Source organism: Lontra canadensis, unplaced genomic scaffold, assembly GCF_010015895.1.
Source record: "Lontra canadensis isolate GAN:19392208 unplaced genomic scaffold, GSC_riverotter_1.0 scaffold9, whole genome shotgun sequence".
Taxonomy (NCBI): domain Eukaryota; kingdom Metazoa; phylum Chordata; class Mammalia; order Carnivora; family Mustelidae; genus Lontra; species Lontra canadensis.
Window position 1 is genome coordinate 9,846,515 of NW_022631003.1, and position 19,199 is coordinate 9,865,713.

The 19,199-nt window shown below is 43.2% G+C and overlaps 1 protein-coding gene across 1 annotated transcript in view; it reads right to left on the minus strand.

The window, feature by feature from the left end:
- Positions 1 to 16,818, minus strand: part of TPH2 (tryptophan hydroxylase 2) — a 95,346-nt gene extending 78,528 nt beyond the window's left edge. The window contains exons 1-5 of the mRNA XM_032854782.1: positions 16,596 to 16,818; positions 13,974 to 14,126; positions 11,281 to 11,464; positions 11,070 to 11,170; positions 6,294 to 6,361 (exon numbers count right to left, since the gene is read on the minus strand). Coding sequence (XP_032710673.1) covers positions 6,294 to 6,361; positions 11,070 to 11,170; positions 11,281 to 11,464; positions 13,974 to 14,126; positions 16,596 to 16,700 — 611 coding nt within the window. The 5' untranslated portion in view covers positions 16,701 to 16,818. The remainder of the gene's footprint in view (positions 1 to 6,293; positions 6,362 to 11,069; positions 11,171 to 11,280; positions 11,465 to 13,973; positions 14,127 to 16,595) is intronic.
- Between the last annotated feature and the right edge of the window lie 2,381 nt (positions 16,819 to 19,199).

Consider the following 19,199-nt stretch of genomic DNA (forward strand, 5'->3'; position numbering starts at 1 on the left):
AGGAGTTTTCTTAGCAAGTTGGGGGATTTTCCAACTTCAAGCAAATTCTGGCCTTTTGAAACTCCCTTGTTTAACTTACTCATTGACATCGCATTGACCTATTTACATTTCAGATTCCATGGACTAAAAAAACTAATAAATCAGAGGAAGCAGCCCCATGAGAAGGACATGAGGTTCATGTACCACCTCAATTTCAGCCAGAAGAAAGTACATTCATAGCAAAACACAATCACAATAATATTCAAAATCAATTGAAGCAAACAAGAGTGGCATAATTAAAGTCAGAGCTCAGGGCCTCTTTCCAAGAGAGTAAGATGGATTGAAATAACTAACACCACCCTCACCAAAAATATAATTAAATATGTATGCATATTGTTGAGGAATAATCATTATAATAGCCCTCAAAGAAAAATGTGTTTATTTCTAGCCAATTGAAAAAAAAAAATGTATTACTGATTCTTCTTCTCCAATAATATAGCAATTGTGAACCCTACAGAAATGCAGCAAAGCAAATGCCAAGGTTAAAATATGAAGGTACCAATGACAGAAAGCTGGATGGCTGCAGACAAATCTAACAGCCACCCCCTCCCCGTCATCATTTTCTGTTCCTCCACACGCCATCTGCCCCCCCACACACTTGCATAGTCTCTGAACTGTCTGTACGTGTGCTCCACATCGTCTAATCACAGGCTACTTCTTTCTCTGCTTCTCCAAGAATTTCTGTTATTTGGGTCTGGGCAGACAGGGTGGGATACACATCCTCTTCCCTGCGAATTCAGAATCAGTGCCCTCTCAAGCCAGGGTAGACGTTCTGGGGTCTTCTATGGAGAACGTATTTGCACTAAGGAAGGTTTCCTCTGCCATTATTGAGGCAATCAGGCCTCCCAGACACGTGGCCAGACACGTCTGAGGGCATCGCAGGGCCCCTGGGTAATCAATCCTGTTTCTCAGCCGCGCTGTCAATCAGAACCGCGCCTGAGTGCCCCCTATCGACAGCTCTCAGCGTGCGGCCGCCTCCCCCGCGCCCGCTCCTCCTTCAGGTTCATGGTAATACAGACCTCGAGCCTGCTGTTTTTTCATCAGAGACTGGAATTTTTTCATTTTCTTGGCTTGTGTTGATTCTTCCCCCCTGCCTTCTCCTTTCAAGACTATCTTAGAAAAATACAGTATTCAACACGAATCCCCCGGAGGGCCTCTTGGCCATGGTTTCAGTATCTATCAGTCTTCCATTCCTTCCCCGGGGTCCTTACCTTCAGACACCTCAGACCGCAGCCTGCCCATCTCTAGAACAACCCCAAACATCTGGACTCCAGCTTCGTCTCTCTTTCCAACCATTTTTTTACCTGCTCGGGGTCCAAAAAACCTTAACAAATTATTAGCAGGAAGCTGAATTGTTCTCCACGTGTCAGAATGATCCCTCGTTTTAGCACCAAAATTGTGTGCGCTGGGACCTCGCATGCCGAATTTTTCAGGACCGCCTCAATTTCCAACAATCTGCTTCTCTGACTGGGGGTTCCAAGCATGGGTTTGGAAAATCAGAGTGCAACATGCCGCCAGAAGCCAGTCTAATGAGTTTATTTTAAGTAATTATTGTGTACATCCTTTCCCTTTGCTCTCTCAGAAAGGCATCGGCACGAGAAAAACGCCTATTTTGATCAGAAATTGCATCTTTATTCTCTGTGAACGAAAAGAACACCTAACTTAGTTCATGGCACACTGGAGACGACAGGGACAGGCCCACTTGGGATTTGCTAATACCTGTGCCCCGCACCCACCAGCCCCTAACACAATCTTGACCTCCAGCTCTCTGTGAGCTTGTGTGAGCACACACATGTGCACGCATACACGGACAGCTAGCCCTTAACCTCCTCAGTCTCATTCGGAGAGAAGCCACCTCAGCAATGGCATAGAAGACATTCAGGAACGACTCTTTTCTCTGTACTTTCCATAGTCCCTAGGTTTGTGCTTTCCCAAGGTAGCCACCCCAGCTAGGTACCTTCTTCCCTCTGTCAACTTACAAGAAACACCAAGGCAACTGACAATCTGTTATCTGTATTTTGGCAGCTTCACACACACACACACACACACACACACACACACACACGGGATATGTGATTGCTTTCTATGAAATATTTCCATAAAGAAGGATGTTGGTCTGCCGCAAAAACTTCAGTATGGGCAACAGTCTTTAAATGGGGAACCGAAGGAGTTTTCATTTCATCCAAGGATGACTTTGAGGGACATTTGTTAAAGTGGCAGCATAAACCATGGTATTAACATAGCTAAAGAGTTCAATAATAGGTCAGCTGGAAACTGAAGACAGCCTGTGGAAAAGGGGCAGGGGAAGATGTAATGATACGGAGTGACACGATCACAAATTGCCTGCCAGGCCCTTCACTGGGCACAGCACATGCCTTCTCTTGGGCAATCCCTGCTACGATCCCAGGAGATGGGCCGAACATGTGCTGAGATGCTCTTTCTGGATGAAGAAACAGGCCCAGTGAGGTTGATCACACTGGATTCCAGACTCTCTTTGGGAAACACCCTCTTCTTTCACTCTACAGCCACCAAATCACCATCGGGTTAATGTTTAGCCTCTCCAGGGTCATGACAATAGGGAGTTTTGTAAATCCCATGAGAGTGGTTTCTCCCTGTAAATGATGAATTGACAGTTTCCTGCCTACCTCAGCCTCTTGAACATCCAGTTACTGAGTCAGAACCTTTGAACCAAAGCACTCCACGGCTCTGTAAACAGGGACCGATCCTGGAACACTCCAGCCGCTCCAGTGCCTTCTGTGTATAAAATCTCCACCATCTGGGGCACCTGGGTGGCTCAGTCAGTTATGCATCTGCCTTCAGCTCAGGACTTGACCCCAGAGTCCCAGGATCAAGCCCCATGTCAGGCTCCTGCTCCACAGAGAGTCTGCTTCTCCCTCTCCTCGCCCCGGCCCCCGCTAGCACGCACGCTCGCTCTCACTTGCTCACTCTCTCTCAAGTACATAGATAAAATCTTTTAAAAAATACATAGGGGCGCCTAGGTGGCTCAGTGGGTTAAACCACTGTCCTTGGCTCAAGTCATGATCTCAGGGTCCTGGGATCGAGCCCCACATCGGGCTCTCTGCTCAGCAGAGAGCCTACTTCCCCCTCTCTCTCTGCCTGCCTCTCTGACTACTTGTGATCTCTCTGTCAAATAAATAAATACAATCTTTAAATCTATAAATAAATTAATTAATAAAATAAAATAAAATCTCCGCCATTTCCAGCTGGGGATCCTGTGGGTCTATCTCCTCTCCAACAGTGTTTTAATGGGACAGACCCAGGGGTGCCCTTTCCAGCCTCCCATGACCCTCCAACCTCTTTTCCAGTCACAACGTTCAGAGCCATCTTCTCAGCACCCTCAGCCTCTGGAACCAGCCAACACCATCTTTTGAGCTTAGCTTCATTACTGGCCACCAACCATGAGCTCCCAAATTGGTCAGAATTATTCCCCCGAGGTGGAGGCCACTGTCGACGGCCTGGTCAGCACGCACCTGCAGGCCTCCCACACATACCTCTCTCGGGGCTTCTATTTCTACCATGCCAGTGTGGCTCTGGAAGGAGTGAGCCACCTCCTCCCCAAATCGGCTGAGGAGAAGCATGAGGATGCCCAGCACCTCTTGTAGAGGTAAAAACTCGGCAGCCAGGCCCTCCTCCAGGACACACGGAAGCCATCCATCCCATGGAAGCTTCTGGCATTCTGGAGAAGAACCTGAAGCAGGCCCTTCTGGATCTGCCTGCTCAGGTTCTGCCCACACAGACCCGCAGCTCTGTGATTGCTGGAGAACCACTGCCTACATGAGCAGGTGAAACTCAGCAAGGAGATGGCAACTACCTGGCTAACTCCACAGGCTGGCGGCCCCCAAGCTGGGCTGGGTGGGTGTCTCTTCAAAAGGCTCACCCTTTGAGAGGCCCCTCTGGCCTCCCCCTGGTCCCAGGACTCCTGCCTGAGCCTCTCCCTGCAGCCGTGAGGCAACTTTTTAGCTACCCTGGAGGCTTTTCCTGAGTGGTGGACCAAAGAGAAACAATAAAGCTTTTTGCAAGAAAAAAAAATAATCTCTATTTCCATCCACCAATTTATTCTTTTGTTTTCCACAGACACTGCACCCCGGTTTTCCTCTTTAGCTAAGGGAAGGTGGCAAAGGCAAACTCCTGTTAATGCTTTGAGAACTTTACCCTCCATCATTTTCATTATATGCTCTTTTCCTCTTCTGCCCTTATCAGGATGTTTTCTTTAGAACCAAAAGACTCCCCATGATCAGTGACCCTTGAGAGCACTTGACTCAGGTATACCAATTCAATTAGTGTCACCACAATATCAGCTTGCCTTGTCCTGCTTCTGGGCTCGCTCTCTCTCTCAAGAAAAAATAAGTAACCTTTGAGATAGTTCCTTGATTACCATGCTAACAAAATTCTTTAAAGACACACATACCTAGGGGCGCCTGGGTGGCTCAGTGGGTTAAGCCGCTGCCTTCGGCTCAGGTCATGATCTCAGGGTCCTAGGATCGAGCCCCACATCTGGCTCTCTGCTCAGCAGGGAGCCTGCTTGCCCCCTCTCTCCCTGCCTGCCTCTCTGCCTACTTGTGATCTCTCTCTCTGTGTCAAATAAATACATAAAATCGTAAAAAGAAAAAAAGATACACATACCTACATACATATATTTTTCACATAGGTATCATACATGTACCATCTATGCATAAAATCCATATTTATCCATCTGTTCTACCTAAAGAAAAAAGCTCTGCCAAGCATTGAGCTTTTATCATGTCATGGGCAGGTGATGCCCCGAATGCCAGTCCTGCCTACACACCTTCCAAGGACCCCTGTTATGACCTGATTCCCCGGGGACAATCTGTGAACCAAGGGGAGCCAAGCTGAAGGCTCACAATCAATGATCAGACCCTGATGTGAAACAGTGAGCCCAGCCCGTAAGGGTCCTTTGTTGGTAATCTGACTGGGGAACAACGGGAGAAGGGTCTCATGAGTGATGGTGCTGAGGGAGGGAAGGGGGCTTGGGCCGGGATGAGCCTCAGGCACACGGACATTGTGAGGGGGTAGAAAGCCACAGGAGGCTAAAGGCAGTTAAGAAGCTGCCTGGAACAGAGGAAAACAAAAATGGAGTAGAAAACATGTGGGGAAAGCACATGGCAAGTGGTCCTGGTGTTTAGGATCATAAATACAGGGGAGAAAGAACGAAGGACGCCTGAGGCTTGGGAGGAGGAAAGGAAGAGGACCCAAAGCGTGAAAGAAAGAGACTTAGAAATGAGCAAACAGCTGATGCAATCAGAGGTGTGATGTGGGATCCTTTGACTTGGCATTAAGCCTTTGTGTGTCATACTCCCTTAAAAAAAAAAAAAAAAAGAGGAATAGAAAAAAGCAAAGGCAGACATGCTCTCTAAAACACACAAGATGTCTGAAACTCTCACCAAGGACAAACCTGCCCCACAGGACAGTCAAGCTTCTCACCTGTTCACAACTAAAATAAGAAAGAACATTTCCTATGGGGTATGGATTCACATTTTGTTCTGAAGACAAGGTTCATGTTGCTGATCACATACCAGACAAAGGAAAGGCAGCACCATGATGGTCTACATGTTTTCTTAATGTGAACAGAATAAACAGAGGCCTACCATCCATTCCTGCATCGACACATGACATTACGGCCGGTCTCAAACATCCTGTCGCACGCCATGCACCAGGCACCATCCTAACCCCAGTCCGGAGGTTCTCCGACTTCACCCCACCAGGGATCCGGGATTAGGCATGAAACTCTCCCACAAGCCCTCCAGCTTACAGGGAACTTCCCTTTCCATGTAAAACAAACACATTTCCTTTCTATTAAGGCTGCTTCCATGAACCCTCATACCATTTCTGCGTACCCTCCTACTTTCCCCGGGCAAGCTGGACATTGAAGGGGTTACTGACAAGTCAAATCGCAAGTACAATTCAAATGCATTTTCCGGACCCTGCAGAGTATATACAAAAATGGCCCCATGCCTTGGTAGAGCAGCAAACACAATGGTGAAAATGGAGCGCCTGGCATGTGGCCTGCTGGTCTCATTATGTTACAGTTACACCCGCAGGTGAAAAATCAGTGTTGGCATTTAAACCCCACCAAGTTGGGGAGGGTTTAAAATGGTTCGTGTCTGCCTTCTGCAAAAGTTAAAGTGAAGACAACGCTGGTCTGTTTCACAAGGCACGGGCTTCCCCTAATTAGCCAGCCGCAAGTCACAGAGAAGAGTTACACAGGTACTTACTATTTATAACCCATGGCCACATCCACAAAATACTTTCTTCTCTGTCGATAGACATTGTCCTTAAATCCCTTAAACAGAAAAGAGATTAAGTTATTTAACAAAGTGCCGAAAAATCGACCGCAGTAGTACTGAAAGAAAATCGCCATGGTGTTTATTGAGTGTCGGAGTCAAATGTGAATTTTATCCTTGGATGACCATCTTGATGGCACAGGCAGAAGCGAACCGGGCTTACAGTAAAACCTCGTTACATTTGGGCTGCACTAATTTGGGATGCGTGGGAATTCAGGCTACACTGAACGGTATCTTTGGTTTTCAAGTATCATTTATGTGTAATTGATGTTAATCACAAGTTAATCTTATCCTGTTCATTAAAACAGGTCCCTTTAACATGGTTATTCAGTAAGTTAACCTAAATGTAATTGCTTTGGGTACACAGCCAATAAATGCACATTTGTTAAAAATTCTATCATTCAGATTAATCATTGAATCCCCCAAATTAGCATGGATTAAAGAGGTTTTGCTGTTTTTTATGCGTATAGCCACATAATGCAAAATCGGTTATAAGGGATTCATGCACAGGAGAGCAAGTGAGCTCCATTCCACTCTGATGCCCCCTCAATCCTGTTTAGTTTTTAGGAACTTCAAGACTTCTGTCCATCATCATGCACTTGGGAAGTTAAACATCCTGTCTGTCATTGTTTTGTCAAGTACAATTACTTCCGAGAGGAATTTTCCAGTTTACTCAAGAATCTCTCCTCTTGTCAACAGACCTTCCACTTTCCTTTTTTCAGGTACCTTCAATCAATTCTTTCTGGGTTGGTTTCTTCAAACTGCTGGAAACCCAGAAAGAATGGTTTCCATTTAACTTCTTACATCTGCAACCCTGCGACCTCAAAGGTAACCAGGAAGCAGCGGCCACTCTGAGAATGGAGGCCAGGTGAGATGGGTCTCTGGGATCATGGGCTCTTTGGGGAGAGCTGAGACGGGCCCAAGAAGGCCCAGGTTACCTCTGCTCTGCCTTGCACGCTTCTGCAAAGGCAGGCTGTTCAAGAGGAACCTCAAACACAGAGAAAATCACCCTGTTCTCTTGTATGGTTGACGGAGAACTGGCTTTGAGGACTGTCTGCTGGGCTGAGGTAAAGAACTTCCACAGCCAAAGGCCTTTCTCTTGTAAGAGCATCACTGTTAGCGGGGACACAGAGAGAGCAGCCCGAGATCACCCAGACATCCTGCAGAAATGAGGTATGCCCGCCAGAGAAGCTAGCACTTTCTTCTGCTATGAATTGGTAGTTTTCAAACTGGTGTTCACATGCAGGCTTATGAGGCTTTAAAATCTGTCTACACAAAATGTTGTGACCAAGCTACTGCATTCACAGATGGGTCTGTGACCTAAAAAAAAGTCCTGCTCTAGAGGGGAAAGTACAAGTTTCAAGTTCCTAGGAGTACCAAACAGTCGAGGACCGCAAAACGGAAGAGTTCCAAGCACCTGTATGACTCAGAAGGAAAGCAGGCCATGACGAAAGGCGAAGAGTCATGTGAAAACACAGCACCTGTTCCCCAGCTCCTGCCAAACCAGACACCACCCTGCAAGAATAGTTACCAGCTGGGCTTCCTGAAGATTCTCGACTGTCTCTCCTTGGCAAACACCTGCACCTTTTCCAGGCATGTGAGAGAGTGATTTACTCATCATGCCTCATTAGCCTGGTATGGCTGTGATTATGCAAATGTCGTTGGCGAGCCAGAGCTGCCAGGATTGAACTGTGGACTAGCAAAATAAAACAGGGATGCTGGCTCCACCAGTGATCACAGAGACAGCATTCCTTGGCCATGGAATCTGGACTGAAGGCCGGGATAAGGTTACCAGATAACAGAGAGGACCCCCAAGCAATAGGTGGGGCATACTTATACTAAGAAATGATTCCTCGTTTACCTAAGATTTGCATTTAACTGGGCACCCTATATATATATATATATTTTTTTTTTTCTAAATCTGGTAAGCCTAATCCCCACAGAGTATCTGCAGCACACTCGTGCTTCCTCCAATTTAAATCCAGAGGAACTGAAGAGCCCCCCAGCACCCTAAAACACTCAGCCAAGTGTGCAGCGGCACTCAAGTAGCTATCCCAAACAGTTCGGCCCTGCTAAAATATTAGAATCCTCCGGGGAGTTTTAAAGAATACTCCAAAACTAGACACATTCCCAGAGGTTACTATCTAAGCACTCAGAGGTGAGACCCTGGCCTCAGTATTTTTTTTTTTAATTCCCCACAGATTATTTGAATGGAAAGCTAAGGTCGAGCATCACTGAGCCAGAACATTAGTTCTCAAACACTAGCGCTCACCAGCATCTCCTGCAAGTCCTTTTAAATGCAGATTCCGGGGTCCAATCAGAAAGTTCTGATTCAGGGGGCTTCCGATAAGCCCAAGGACCTGAATTTTTAACAAGCACTTTATGGCTGGGCCTTGAACCACACTTTGCGAGACCATCCCACTCTAGATCCTTGCTACTCAAGGGGTAGCAGACCTCCAGAGCCAGCCTCAACTGGGAGCTCACTAGGCATACAGAACCCCACTCCGCACTTTGAAAAGATCTTCCTGGTGGTTTGTCTGGCAAAGTCACTCAGACGCTGACCTCAAGAGATGGTTAACCCCCTCCAGCAAGCCTCGGCACCCTGCCTCTCCCATTCCGGCTCCTTCTGAGCCATCTAAGTACAAAGACATCAGCCTGACACAGTAATCCCTAGCTCAGAACGGGGAGTACTCCCAGGCACCAAAAGTTCTTAGCCCTCTTTCTCCATGCTCACCAAATAATAACTTTTAAAAAACACCCACTTACCAATACCAGATTTTGCATCATGAACATTTGGTGTGCTTATAAAAGAAGTACATGGGGTTAAAAAAAAAAAATGGTGAGTGAGGTCAGAGATTGCTAAGCACTTGGAATTATTTCAACTGACTACACAAAAAAATAAGAGAAGGTATCATAAGGTGGATACAATTAGGAGTAATGGATCAGAAATAAACACAGGGAAATTTACACTGGGTATTGGAATCCATTTTTTCACAAGGTCAGTGGTTCCTATGGTTGTTCCTCTAAACAAAGCTGACCTTCTTTCTCCTGGTTGAGTAATTTAAGAACTAGACTAAGGGGAACATTTGGAAATAGGAGGTTAAGCAAGAAATCTTTTACGATCCAGGCATTGATCTGAATGATTTACTGCAGCATTTCCATTCCTGGGATTAGGTATTTACTCTTGCCAAAATGCTTTCCAGTTGTTTTATTAACGAAGCCTTTCAAATGCCCCTTGGAGGTTAATAAGGATTTTATTTCCACTTTTTACATGAAGAATTTGAGGCGTGGAGGTAGGGGGACTTGCCCAAGGTCATCCTGCAAGTTAACAGCTGGTATCTGGAAAGTCCTATTACTGCTAATCTCTTAAATCAGGCTTCTGTGCTAAGTCTGACTCCTCTGAACATTGGGTTGGCTTGGGGGGCAGTGGGGAGATAACAAGTGGATGACCCTTTAAGGCACTTAGAGTGTCCAGAAGCCTTCCATGTGACTTACTGTGAATTATTCTGAAATTTTGGATTTGGCAAATGTAACACACCGTGTCTTTGAGTAAATTCAGCTTCTTGAAAATAATGCCATTGAGTTAGGTCTGTTGGACCATTTGCTTGAGTGGTATGTTATGAATTGGTCTGAATTGGTATATTATGCCAAATGACTAATTCGATTGAAATTTTTCTTCTTTTGGAGGTTGTCACAGTTTTCTCTACAGGAGTGGTTCTCAAACTTCCGTGTGAGCTTGTTGAAACAAACTCGCAGGTAATGCTGTGGCAGCCGAGCCTGCGACCACACTTGGTGAACCACTGCATAGGGTAATAGTCACACTTCAGGTTTCTTGATTTCCTCCATTTAAATAAAATGAGTATCTGCAAATCATTACCCTCAGACCACAAAGCCCTTCTATAAGCCTGGCCAATCTGCTTGGGTTTCACCCTTCCATCTGCCCATTTGTAGAAAGGGGCACTGGGGGGGAAAAAAAGTGCTTGTAACAAATGATTATATTGCTTACTTCTCGCAGACTCTTAACTGTACTTCATTCTGACCATAAAGAACTTCCAAGTCTCTTGTGTTAAATAAAAATTGATGTAAAGGGGAAGGGAGGAAATAATGGGAAATGCTTACCTACGTACCATATTTCTTTAAAGGTGGTCATTTTTATTGGAAGAGAAGAGAGATCATGGTAAATAGATTCAGGGTAGATGTGGGAAGAGATGTGTTTTCCATCATGACCTTATTCTAAAACTCTCTGCCTTTCCATTGAGACTGAAGTCCACCACATTACTCTATTCCTAACTACCTCCAGTCAAGGAAAATAGCAAGGGGAATTTTATTCTCTCACTGAGCCCCATAATGCCTAGTCCTCCCTCATTTCTCAAAGGGGTGATCAATTTCAGTTCATCGTTTTTCCAAGGGTCACCATCTGCAAGTATATTTCACGCTGTCTAATGCTACAGAAATATTCTCCAAGGTTTAGAATCTCCTCCTCTATCCAACCCTTTTAGGAACAAATGTTACATGGAAATGCCATCCTTCTAATCTACTTCCAGCAATGCACATGTATAGGAAAGCTTCATCATTGGAAAGCCTGCTGTGTGTGATGGGGAAAAAATAATAAATTGCTCTACAATGAGGCACACAATATGGCACGCTGCCTGGCACACACACAGAGCTGGGCCAGCCTGTATGGAATGGATTTGACTGGACACTTACTGGGTGGTCGGCATCCAGCTCAGAACCGTACATGAGAACTCTGTGAGAGCATCTGTCTAATTCAGAGATCTTCCGGGGGAACCAGGGCACATCCTCTAGTTCTGTTGAAAACAGAGTGTGGGTTCAAAAATATTAGCTCACAGATTGTATTTTCCTTTTTGCAACATTTGTCAGATTGCTAAATCACCCGACAAGGAAAGGCTGGCCTTGCCTTCTTCCTCCGTCCAAATGTTCTCCGGCGGATTCAGCGTCACAATTGTAGTTTGAAATTTCAGCAACTGAATGAGCTCGTTGAATTCGGTTTTGCCACACTCGCAGTCCACGAAGATTTCAACCTCTGAACTTCTTCGCCGGGATTTCCTGGACTCAATATGAACCATGTTGACATGTTTTTCCTGTAGAAATATAAGCAACATCTCTAAATTACCTTCACAGCACAATAAAAAGGACTCCAAGGGCTCTTCTCGTTCAGCTCTTAAGAACAGGTGCCAACTGCCCACAACGGAGAAAAAGACAATCTTCTTGTTCTTTGGTTACTAAGACAGGGAAATGTTTCCAACCAGTTCCTCTATCCTCTATTCATAGGAGTAGAGACTGTATGTAGGTTTTCCTGTCTCTCTTTTTTTTTTAAGAGGGTATATAAAAGCATATAAAAGACCCTATAAGATGTATTATAATTATGAGTATCATCATTTCCCTGCACAGTCCAAATCCCACTGGGGATGTGCATAGTTACATGGGGAGAATATTAGCTTATCGCATCATCGTATCATCCCCAAATTTATATTTTTATTTTCATATGTTTCCAAAAAACATAGCTAAAACTCAACACCCTGATTAAATAGTGGTTTCCACTACAATAATGTTTAAAAATAACCTTTGAAAAAATAAGTAAATAGTACAAATGGCAGGCAAATGAGTCAAACATCGGGCAGGTGGTCTGCAAAGGACTGATAGCTGGGAGACACAAGCCAAAGAAAAGGAAGAAAAGCAGCCAAGAAAGTATCTCTACAGGCAAAAACAAGAGCAAAAAAAAATCCCCACAAAACAACAAACAACAATCAAAAAACACACCTCAGTGGGACCATTCATTAACTGTTCTGTTTCAACAACATCCAGACTAGCTTCATGCAAGGATACATCATTGCAACTATCACCCCCCAATGGGTTTCAGGGGTAAAAGTCTCCTTACACTAAGGCGTCTGGTAGGGGGGAGGGGAGAGACAGCAATTTAATATTTAAACATTAGTTAACTGAAGACCAAGTTCTCATCTCCACCCTAACCCACCCTGAATAAGCCCATATCTCTCCATCACACTGGCTGATATCCTGTGATTATCAATTCACATTCCTAACACAATCCTGGATGGTCTTGGAATTTTCAGCAGAGGAGCTGGAGAGGTAGATTCCAGGGCCAGAGTAACATCAAATCCAACAGGCTCCTCCTCTGGATAGAGAAACCAGCCCTGTGACCGGGAAACTAGATGCTCCATTTCTGTTTTTATTAACCTTTACAGTCATACCGTATTTTCTAAATTGGCTGATAATAAAGGTAAGACTAATATTAAGGTCAAGAGTCTTCACACCCATTGTGTCACTTTGGGTTTTTAATGTCCATCGGTTGAAGCAGAGTAGATATTTTTAGACAAGGGAATGAAGTCCAGATGGGTTAAGTGGTTTAGCTAAGACCCCATGACCAGCTGATGGCCAAGAGAAAACTCTGGGCTGCTAACTCCTTCTCCCGGGGTTCCAGCCTGCCTTGGAGCACTGAGCAGAGACAGCACTGGATGATATAATTATGTTTAAAATATTTCCCCGGATTTCCATTACCACTGTTTATGGTGCCTGATCCTTTCTTCCAGGTCAAGAGAGAACAGGGAAATATTTGCCAAATCAGGCTGTTAATTCCCCCTCCCTGGTCATCAAAGAGACCTCACAATAGGGGCCTCATCTCTGTACACTTCACAAGGCACTTTCACTCATATTACTGCATCACAACTACCTTGTTAGGTGGGAATTATGATCGCTATTTTACAAATGAAGAAATGGAAGCTAGGAAGCAGCTAGTGATTAGCCAAGCCAGGAGAACACAGCTCTGACTCCTGTGACTGCAATTCCAATCATCTTCCCACTGCACCAGCTGCCCCAGGCACCGCGCAGAGCGAGGCTCCCTGACAGCTCAAATCAGCACCCAGAGCCCCCAAACAAAATGCATTTGTAAGGGACGACGCTCGCTGTAGGGTAAGGTAGCCATCACGATCGCCCTGGCCGGAGGGCAACAGTTTTTCTGGGGTTCTTTAACCTCACCCTCAGCCGGGCTCTTTCTTCAGGGTTCAAGCCACCAAACTGGACCTGGAAAAAAGGCTCCTGCATTTTTGTAAAATAAAGAGAGAGAGCTAACCCTGCCTTCTGTAGGAGGAGACTCATCTCTGCAAAGACATGTCTAGTTCATGTAACAGTGAGGCTCGTGGGAGTACCAAATGCCTCTACTCATGCATCTCGGTAGATGTAATAAATGAGCTCCCAGACGTGTGCACAATTCAGATGTTAACAAATCAAATCAGGCTGCAGTCTCTTGATATCTAAAGATACCCCCCTTGGCTCCTTTTGACAAACAAAAGGGGTGAGGCTCCCAGTTTTTAATTACTGACTTTCTTATCTGGCGATAGTCTGTGGAATTACTAGCAGGTTCACTTGGAATTAATAAAACACAGTTGACACAAATCTGCTTATTTCACCACTTGGGCAGACAAACTTCCCTTACAAAGCTTCATGAAATATGCTTTCTTTGGAACTTTGAACACATTATCCAGAAATGGTCTCAGTAACGTTTCACGGCAGAGGACAGGCTTCTCATCCGGCACCCGGTCACTTGTAAGGTTTGGTAATGATGTTTACATTCACCTGGAAGAGGTTCAGCACTTTGACCAATCCGCCAACTTCGTTTTTCAGTGAGAATACAACAGCCGTCTTGCCACCTTCGGGACTGGTTTCACTTTTGCTGTTTCCCTTGCTGCCTTTTTTATCATCTTTTTTGCCAGAGTTAGCTTTATTTAACTTCAAGAAGGTAGAAACACACACACAACAAACATTGGTTAGATCCCAGAGTTCTCGTAACTAGATTTTCAGTCAAATAGTCCATTCATATGCTAGAAGCCTCAGTAATCATATAAACTCAAAGAGAGGTTGCCACATCACTTATAACTCTCGATCATAAATACCAGTCTAATTTACTCTGGGACACTATTTTCCAGTGTTCTAAGGTAGCCAGTGGTTGAAATTAAAGGGTAGGGGGAATCAGATTTGCTTCACTTTATTTAATAGCAACAAAAATCTGACCATGATAAAGTCTCATATATGACTACTTCTTGTTTTACTTTCTAGGTTTGCTTTACAGCATGAAATTTGGTCTGTTAGCCTAGTTGCGTAATATGGAAACTCTATTAATTATTGAACATAACAAAAAATAAGATGGAACATATTGTTCACAACAATGACTTTAGCTTCAATTGAATCTTAAAAACAAAATATTCACTTCATCCTGAAATATGTCAGGACCCTCCCTGAAATTGACAACCCTCCTTTATGCAATTAGATCCACATTGTCGTGACTCTATCTGCAGAAGTTCAACACCAGGGAGCGTATTCAATGAAGGCCATCTGTGTCAGCAAAGGATTCCTGAAAAGTGGCTGTTAATATCCAGCCCCAAATAGAAGAAAAAAGAGAGGGAAGGAAGGGAGGAAGGGAAAAAAGGAGAAAGAGAAGGGAGGGATGGAGTGGGGGAGGAAGAAAAAGAGAAAAAGAGAACTAGCTAAGGAGCTAGAGTAAAATCTGAGAAACTGAAAAGGATTAACACTTCAGTAGCCACTCAAGTTACTATAATACAGAACTAAGTGATGACTGTTACTCCTATTGGTTAAAAACAAAAAGGGCAGATTTCGGAAACTTGGATCACACTGTCAGAAATACCAAATAAAAAAGCTGGAAACTTTCAGTTAAAAGACAAAGTGAAGTTAAGGTGTACTTTTTTTGTGTTCTTTATATGCAAATAAAGACTTGAGCAAACAGAGAAGCTTCTCCCTGGCTAATAGTAGCACAGTGCAATCAGACCCAGTCTATCACTTCCTCATGAAACTGAGAAAAAGACATGTGATATGGGATACAGTGAACAGGGACTCACCACTCTCTTCCTCTGATGCCCCCACTGGCTTTATTTTCACATGTGTCACATTTTCCTATTGCCTCACTCACTAGATTTTTGTATCATGGAAATGAATATTTTATTAGTTATGACTTGAAGAAGACAATGCAGACATTGGCATTTGACACTACGTTTGGTCATTAAAAGCTCAAATGTCTCTGCACTCCCAGCATCTGCCTTCTTCCCACCACATAACACACAGCTCTTCTATATTTAAGTAGAATTTTTTAAATGAAAGGGTCATCTATTAACTATAACTCTGAGTTCTTTGTTTTCCTTCTAGCAGTTCATTATGACTTCAAAATTCCTCAGTGTAATATCTCATCCAAATATGCATGATGTTTAGATATTTAAAAAATCTATTTACATTTTTGGACTAATTTCTGCAAATTGATTTAAACAGTTCTACAAAACTTGCCCTGATTACTCTTCAATATTTTGAGCAATAATAATAGTACAATATAAACTTCCGGCACATGTTTGGAACTATGATATTAAAATAGAATTTTCTGTGATACAGACTGAATTGTAATTGGTTTGGTAAACTCTGTTACAGCAATGAAAGAGCATTATTTTTCTTGACTACGAATCTTAATTTTTTTGTTGTTCACTGTCTTTTTCATTAAATCCCATCACTATTAGCTCAAAATTTTTGTAGGATCTAAAATCCTACAAAATGTTAACTTTTTTCCTGTTAATATTTAAATTAAAAAACTGCCTTAAATACTAAAACAAGTCATGTATTGCTGTCATTACTCTAGTAATTAAAATGAAAAATGGAGTAATGAGGAAAGCAGGAAAACTTTTTAAAGGAACCAATCTTTCTTTTATCCCAATAATCAGCACCTATAGACAAGATAAAAACATTACCTCTGTGTTTAAAGAACAGGCTTTGTAACTGGGAAAGGGTATAAGAGACACAATCATCTTGCAGGAACCATAGAAATCTATTTAATTTCTTCTCCCTGTTCCTACTCATAATAAGTGGACTTTCGAAATCCTACACACTTTTTTTGGTTGTAGATATAAGACAATGGTTCATACAACCTCTTGCTCTTGGTGTTTAGGAACTCCTTTTACTTCCTACTTATAAACTTTGAGGAAAGGCAGTTTAGAACAAAGTGAACAGGACACCCACTTTACTTTATGGAGAGAGAAGGAAGACTGAAGGCAGACAGGAGGGAGGCAGGGTATACAGACAGATGCTAGAGAAACAAGTTGAGGTGTGCGTGTGCTGCTCTACGTCAGGTGTCCACAGGGCAAGGATAAGACAGTCGCTACCTTAGAAGGCACTCCTCTATAGTGCCAGCTACTCAGTACTCACTGTTAAGCTGCCAAGGAGCTGATGCTCTTCGGGTACCGCTGAATCCAGAGAAAACCCTCTCCTTGCCCAGTATTTACTGGAAAACATCATCATTGCCGGCTGCATGGATCCCGGTGTAATTTTCTTTCTCTCCAGCAGGGGGTACTAACGGGGCAGCAGCCGCGCTCGCGGAGACGGAGAGAGGAAGGGAGGGGAGGAATAGCAACACACTCCAGGCTCTGTCCAAAACCCTGGTGCTGAAGAAAGAGCAATGGGAATCGTCCTCTCCCCAGGCTCCTTTATATGAGTGACTGGGGACTGATGGAAAGCTGATTAGAAGGAAATTCATTTCTGGCTGCCGATGGCCACGATCAGATTACAGACCTGAAGCCTGGGGTTATCTGTGCTTCTGGTGCAGTCTGTTTCATAGGTCGAATAGACGCTTGGGCGTGGGTGGTGAGAACAATACATAATGGGGTGTTAAACGTAAAAGAAAACATCTGTCCCCTGATATTAGCTCTCATCTCTCAGACCTGCTACTGGCAAGCTAATCTCAGCCTTTAGGTGACTATGAGTTCAAAGGCTCTGTGCTTTCTTCCCAAAAGGAGGAAAATTAGAAAGATCAGCGTTACTGAGTCCTTAAGCCATTTTGTTTTGTGTTAATCAGTGTTTTCTGCTCTGATGTGTTACGATTGGATGTGTGTGACGGCTTTCATAAAAGGCACTGCTTCCCAATCCTGTAATGCCGCTATGTGGTGATGTTCAGGCAATTGTACTGTAAAGGAAATGTAAGGCTTTGATTTAGCCACTCTATAGATATAGTTGAGACACTAACCTTAGAATCCTCCTCACTACGTGGAAGGAAAAGGAAACTAAATGCCTATATATCAGTCATTCCTTTGATATTATTGATGGTTACTGAATTTTTCCTCTCCACTCGTAACTAGATCAAACCCGACAATTTGAAATGCATAGATCAAGTGAACTACTTACTATTCAAAACTTTGGTAAGTGATAAAAATCACCATGTCACAGGAAAATTTTACCAATCTCCCAAAAGATGGACGACTCTTGACCAAATGTGCTTGTTTGACTGCAAAACTAAACAAAACCTGGGGCTGGTACTGCTTTTCTGTACAGAAAATAAGATGAATTTTTTTCAAAATGGATGACTTAATGTTAACTGGATGCTAATTGTTTCTGGAATCTTGAGGCGACATAATTATAATTTGACCGAATTTTGGAAATATTATTTGGCAAGAATTTCCTCTAAAAATCAGCTCTGATGAACAATAGGGAGGTGAAGGTTGGTGGGTTTTTTTTTTTTAAGATTTTATTTTTAAGAAAACTCTACATCCAACTTGGGGCTCAAACTTACATCCCCAAGATCCAGAGTCACTTGCTCTATGGGCTGAGCCAGGCAGGTGCCTCCAGGAAGGTGAAGTTTAAATACACTGATTGAGTTTTAGAATATAGGATTTTAAGATTGTCCAATGCTGTACTAAACCATTTAGTAAGGGGCACCTGGGTGGCTCAGTGGGCTAAGCTTCTACCTTCAGCTCAGGTCATGATCTCAGGGTCCTGGGATGGAGCCCCGCATCTGGTTCCCTGCTTCCCCTTCTCTCTGGCTGCTGCTTTGCCTACTTGTGATCTGTGTATGTGTGTGTGTGAAATAAATAAATAAATCAAAAAAAAAATAAAAATAAAACATTTAGCAAAACTATGCTACTTCTTTCTATTAAAAAATAAAATAAATACATACATTGCTTGAAGTAATGATAATAACAATAACTAATATTACTGAGTGCTTAGTATTTGCCAATCTCTATCCTAAGAAAATTTTTTAGGTAAAAACATGATTGATCATCACAATAACACTTGCAAGACAGTAACTATTATTTTCATTTTATATAAAGAGACACTGAGGCACGAAGAATTTAGGTAACTTGCCAAAGCGTTCATGCAATTAAAAAAGCAGGAGTTAAAACTCAGGCAGTCTGGCTCCAAACTCCATGTTCTCAACTATTACATTCTACAGCCTCTTAAGTATTCCAAACAAGGAAACATAAGTAGGCTAAAGGGACCACACACAGATAATTTCAGCTAGAATAGGGTTTGGGATGATGTGTAATTCAACAAAATTTGTTAAGTGGTCATTTTGTGTTAGGCATTGAAACTGAGTCCTGGCGATGCAAAGATGAATGAGATACAGTGTCTCCCTTCAAGGAAATCACAGACAAGCTGCAAGAAGCACACATGCAAATAAACAAGTGAAACAAAATATATCGACTTATCTACAGAAGACATTAGAAACACAAGACACAAAGTGCTCAAGGCTACCTTACAAGAGTCAGGAGAGGCTTCTAGGAGGCATTGCCTGAGCTGAATATTTAAAAGTGAGCTTGTTCTGGGTATTTACTCTAGAGAAATGAGCTTATATTCGAACAAAAACCTGTACACACGTTCATAAGGTCAAATACTGGAAACAACAAATGTCCTTCAGTGGGTTAATGGATACACAAACAGGGATATTCACAAAATGTGATATACTAAGCGGTAAAACAAACCAACTATTAATGTATATAACCTAAATGAATCTCAAAGGCATTATGCCAAGTGAAAGAA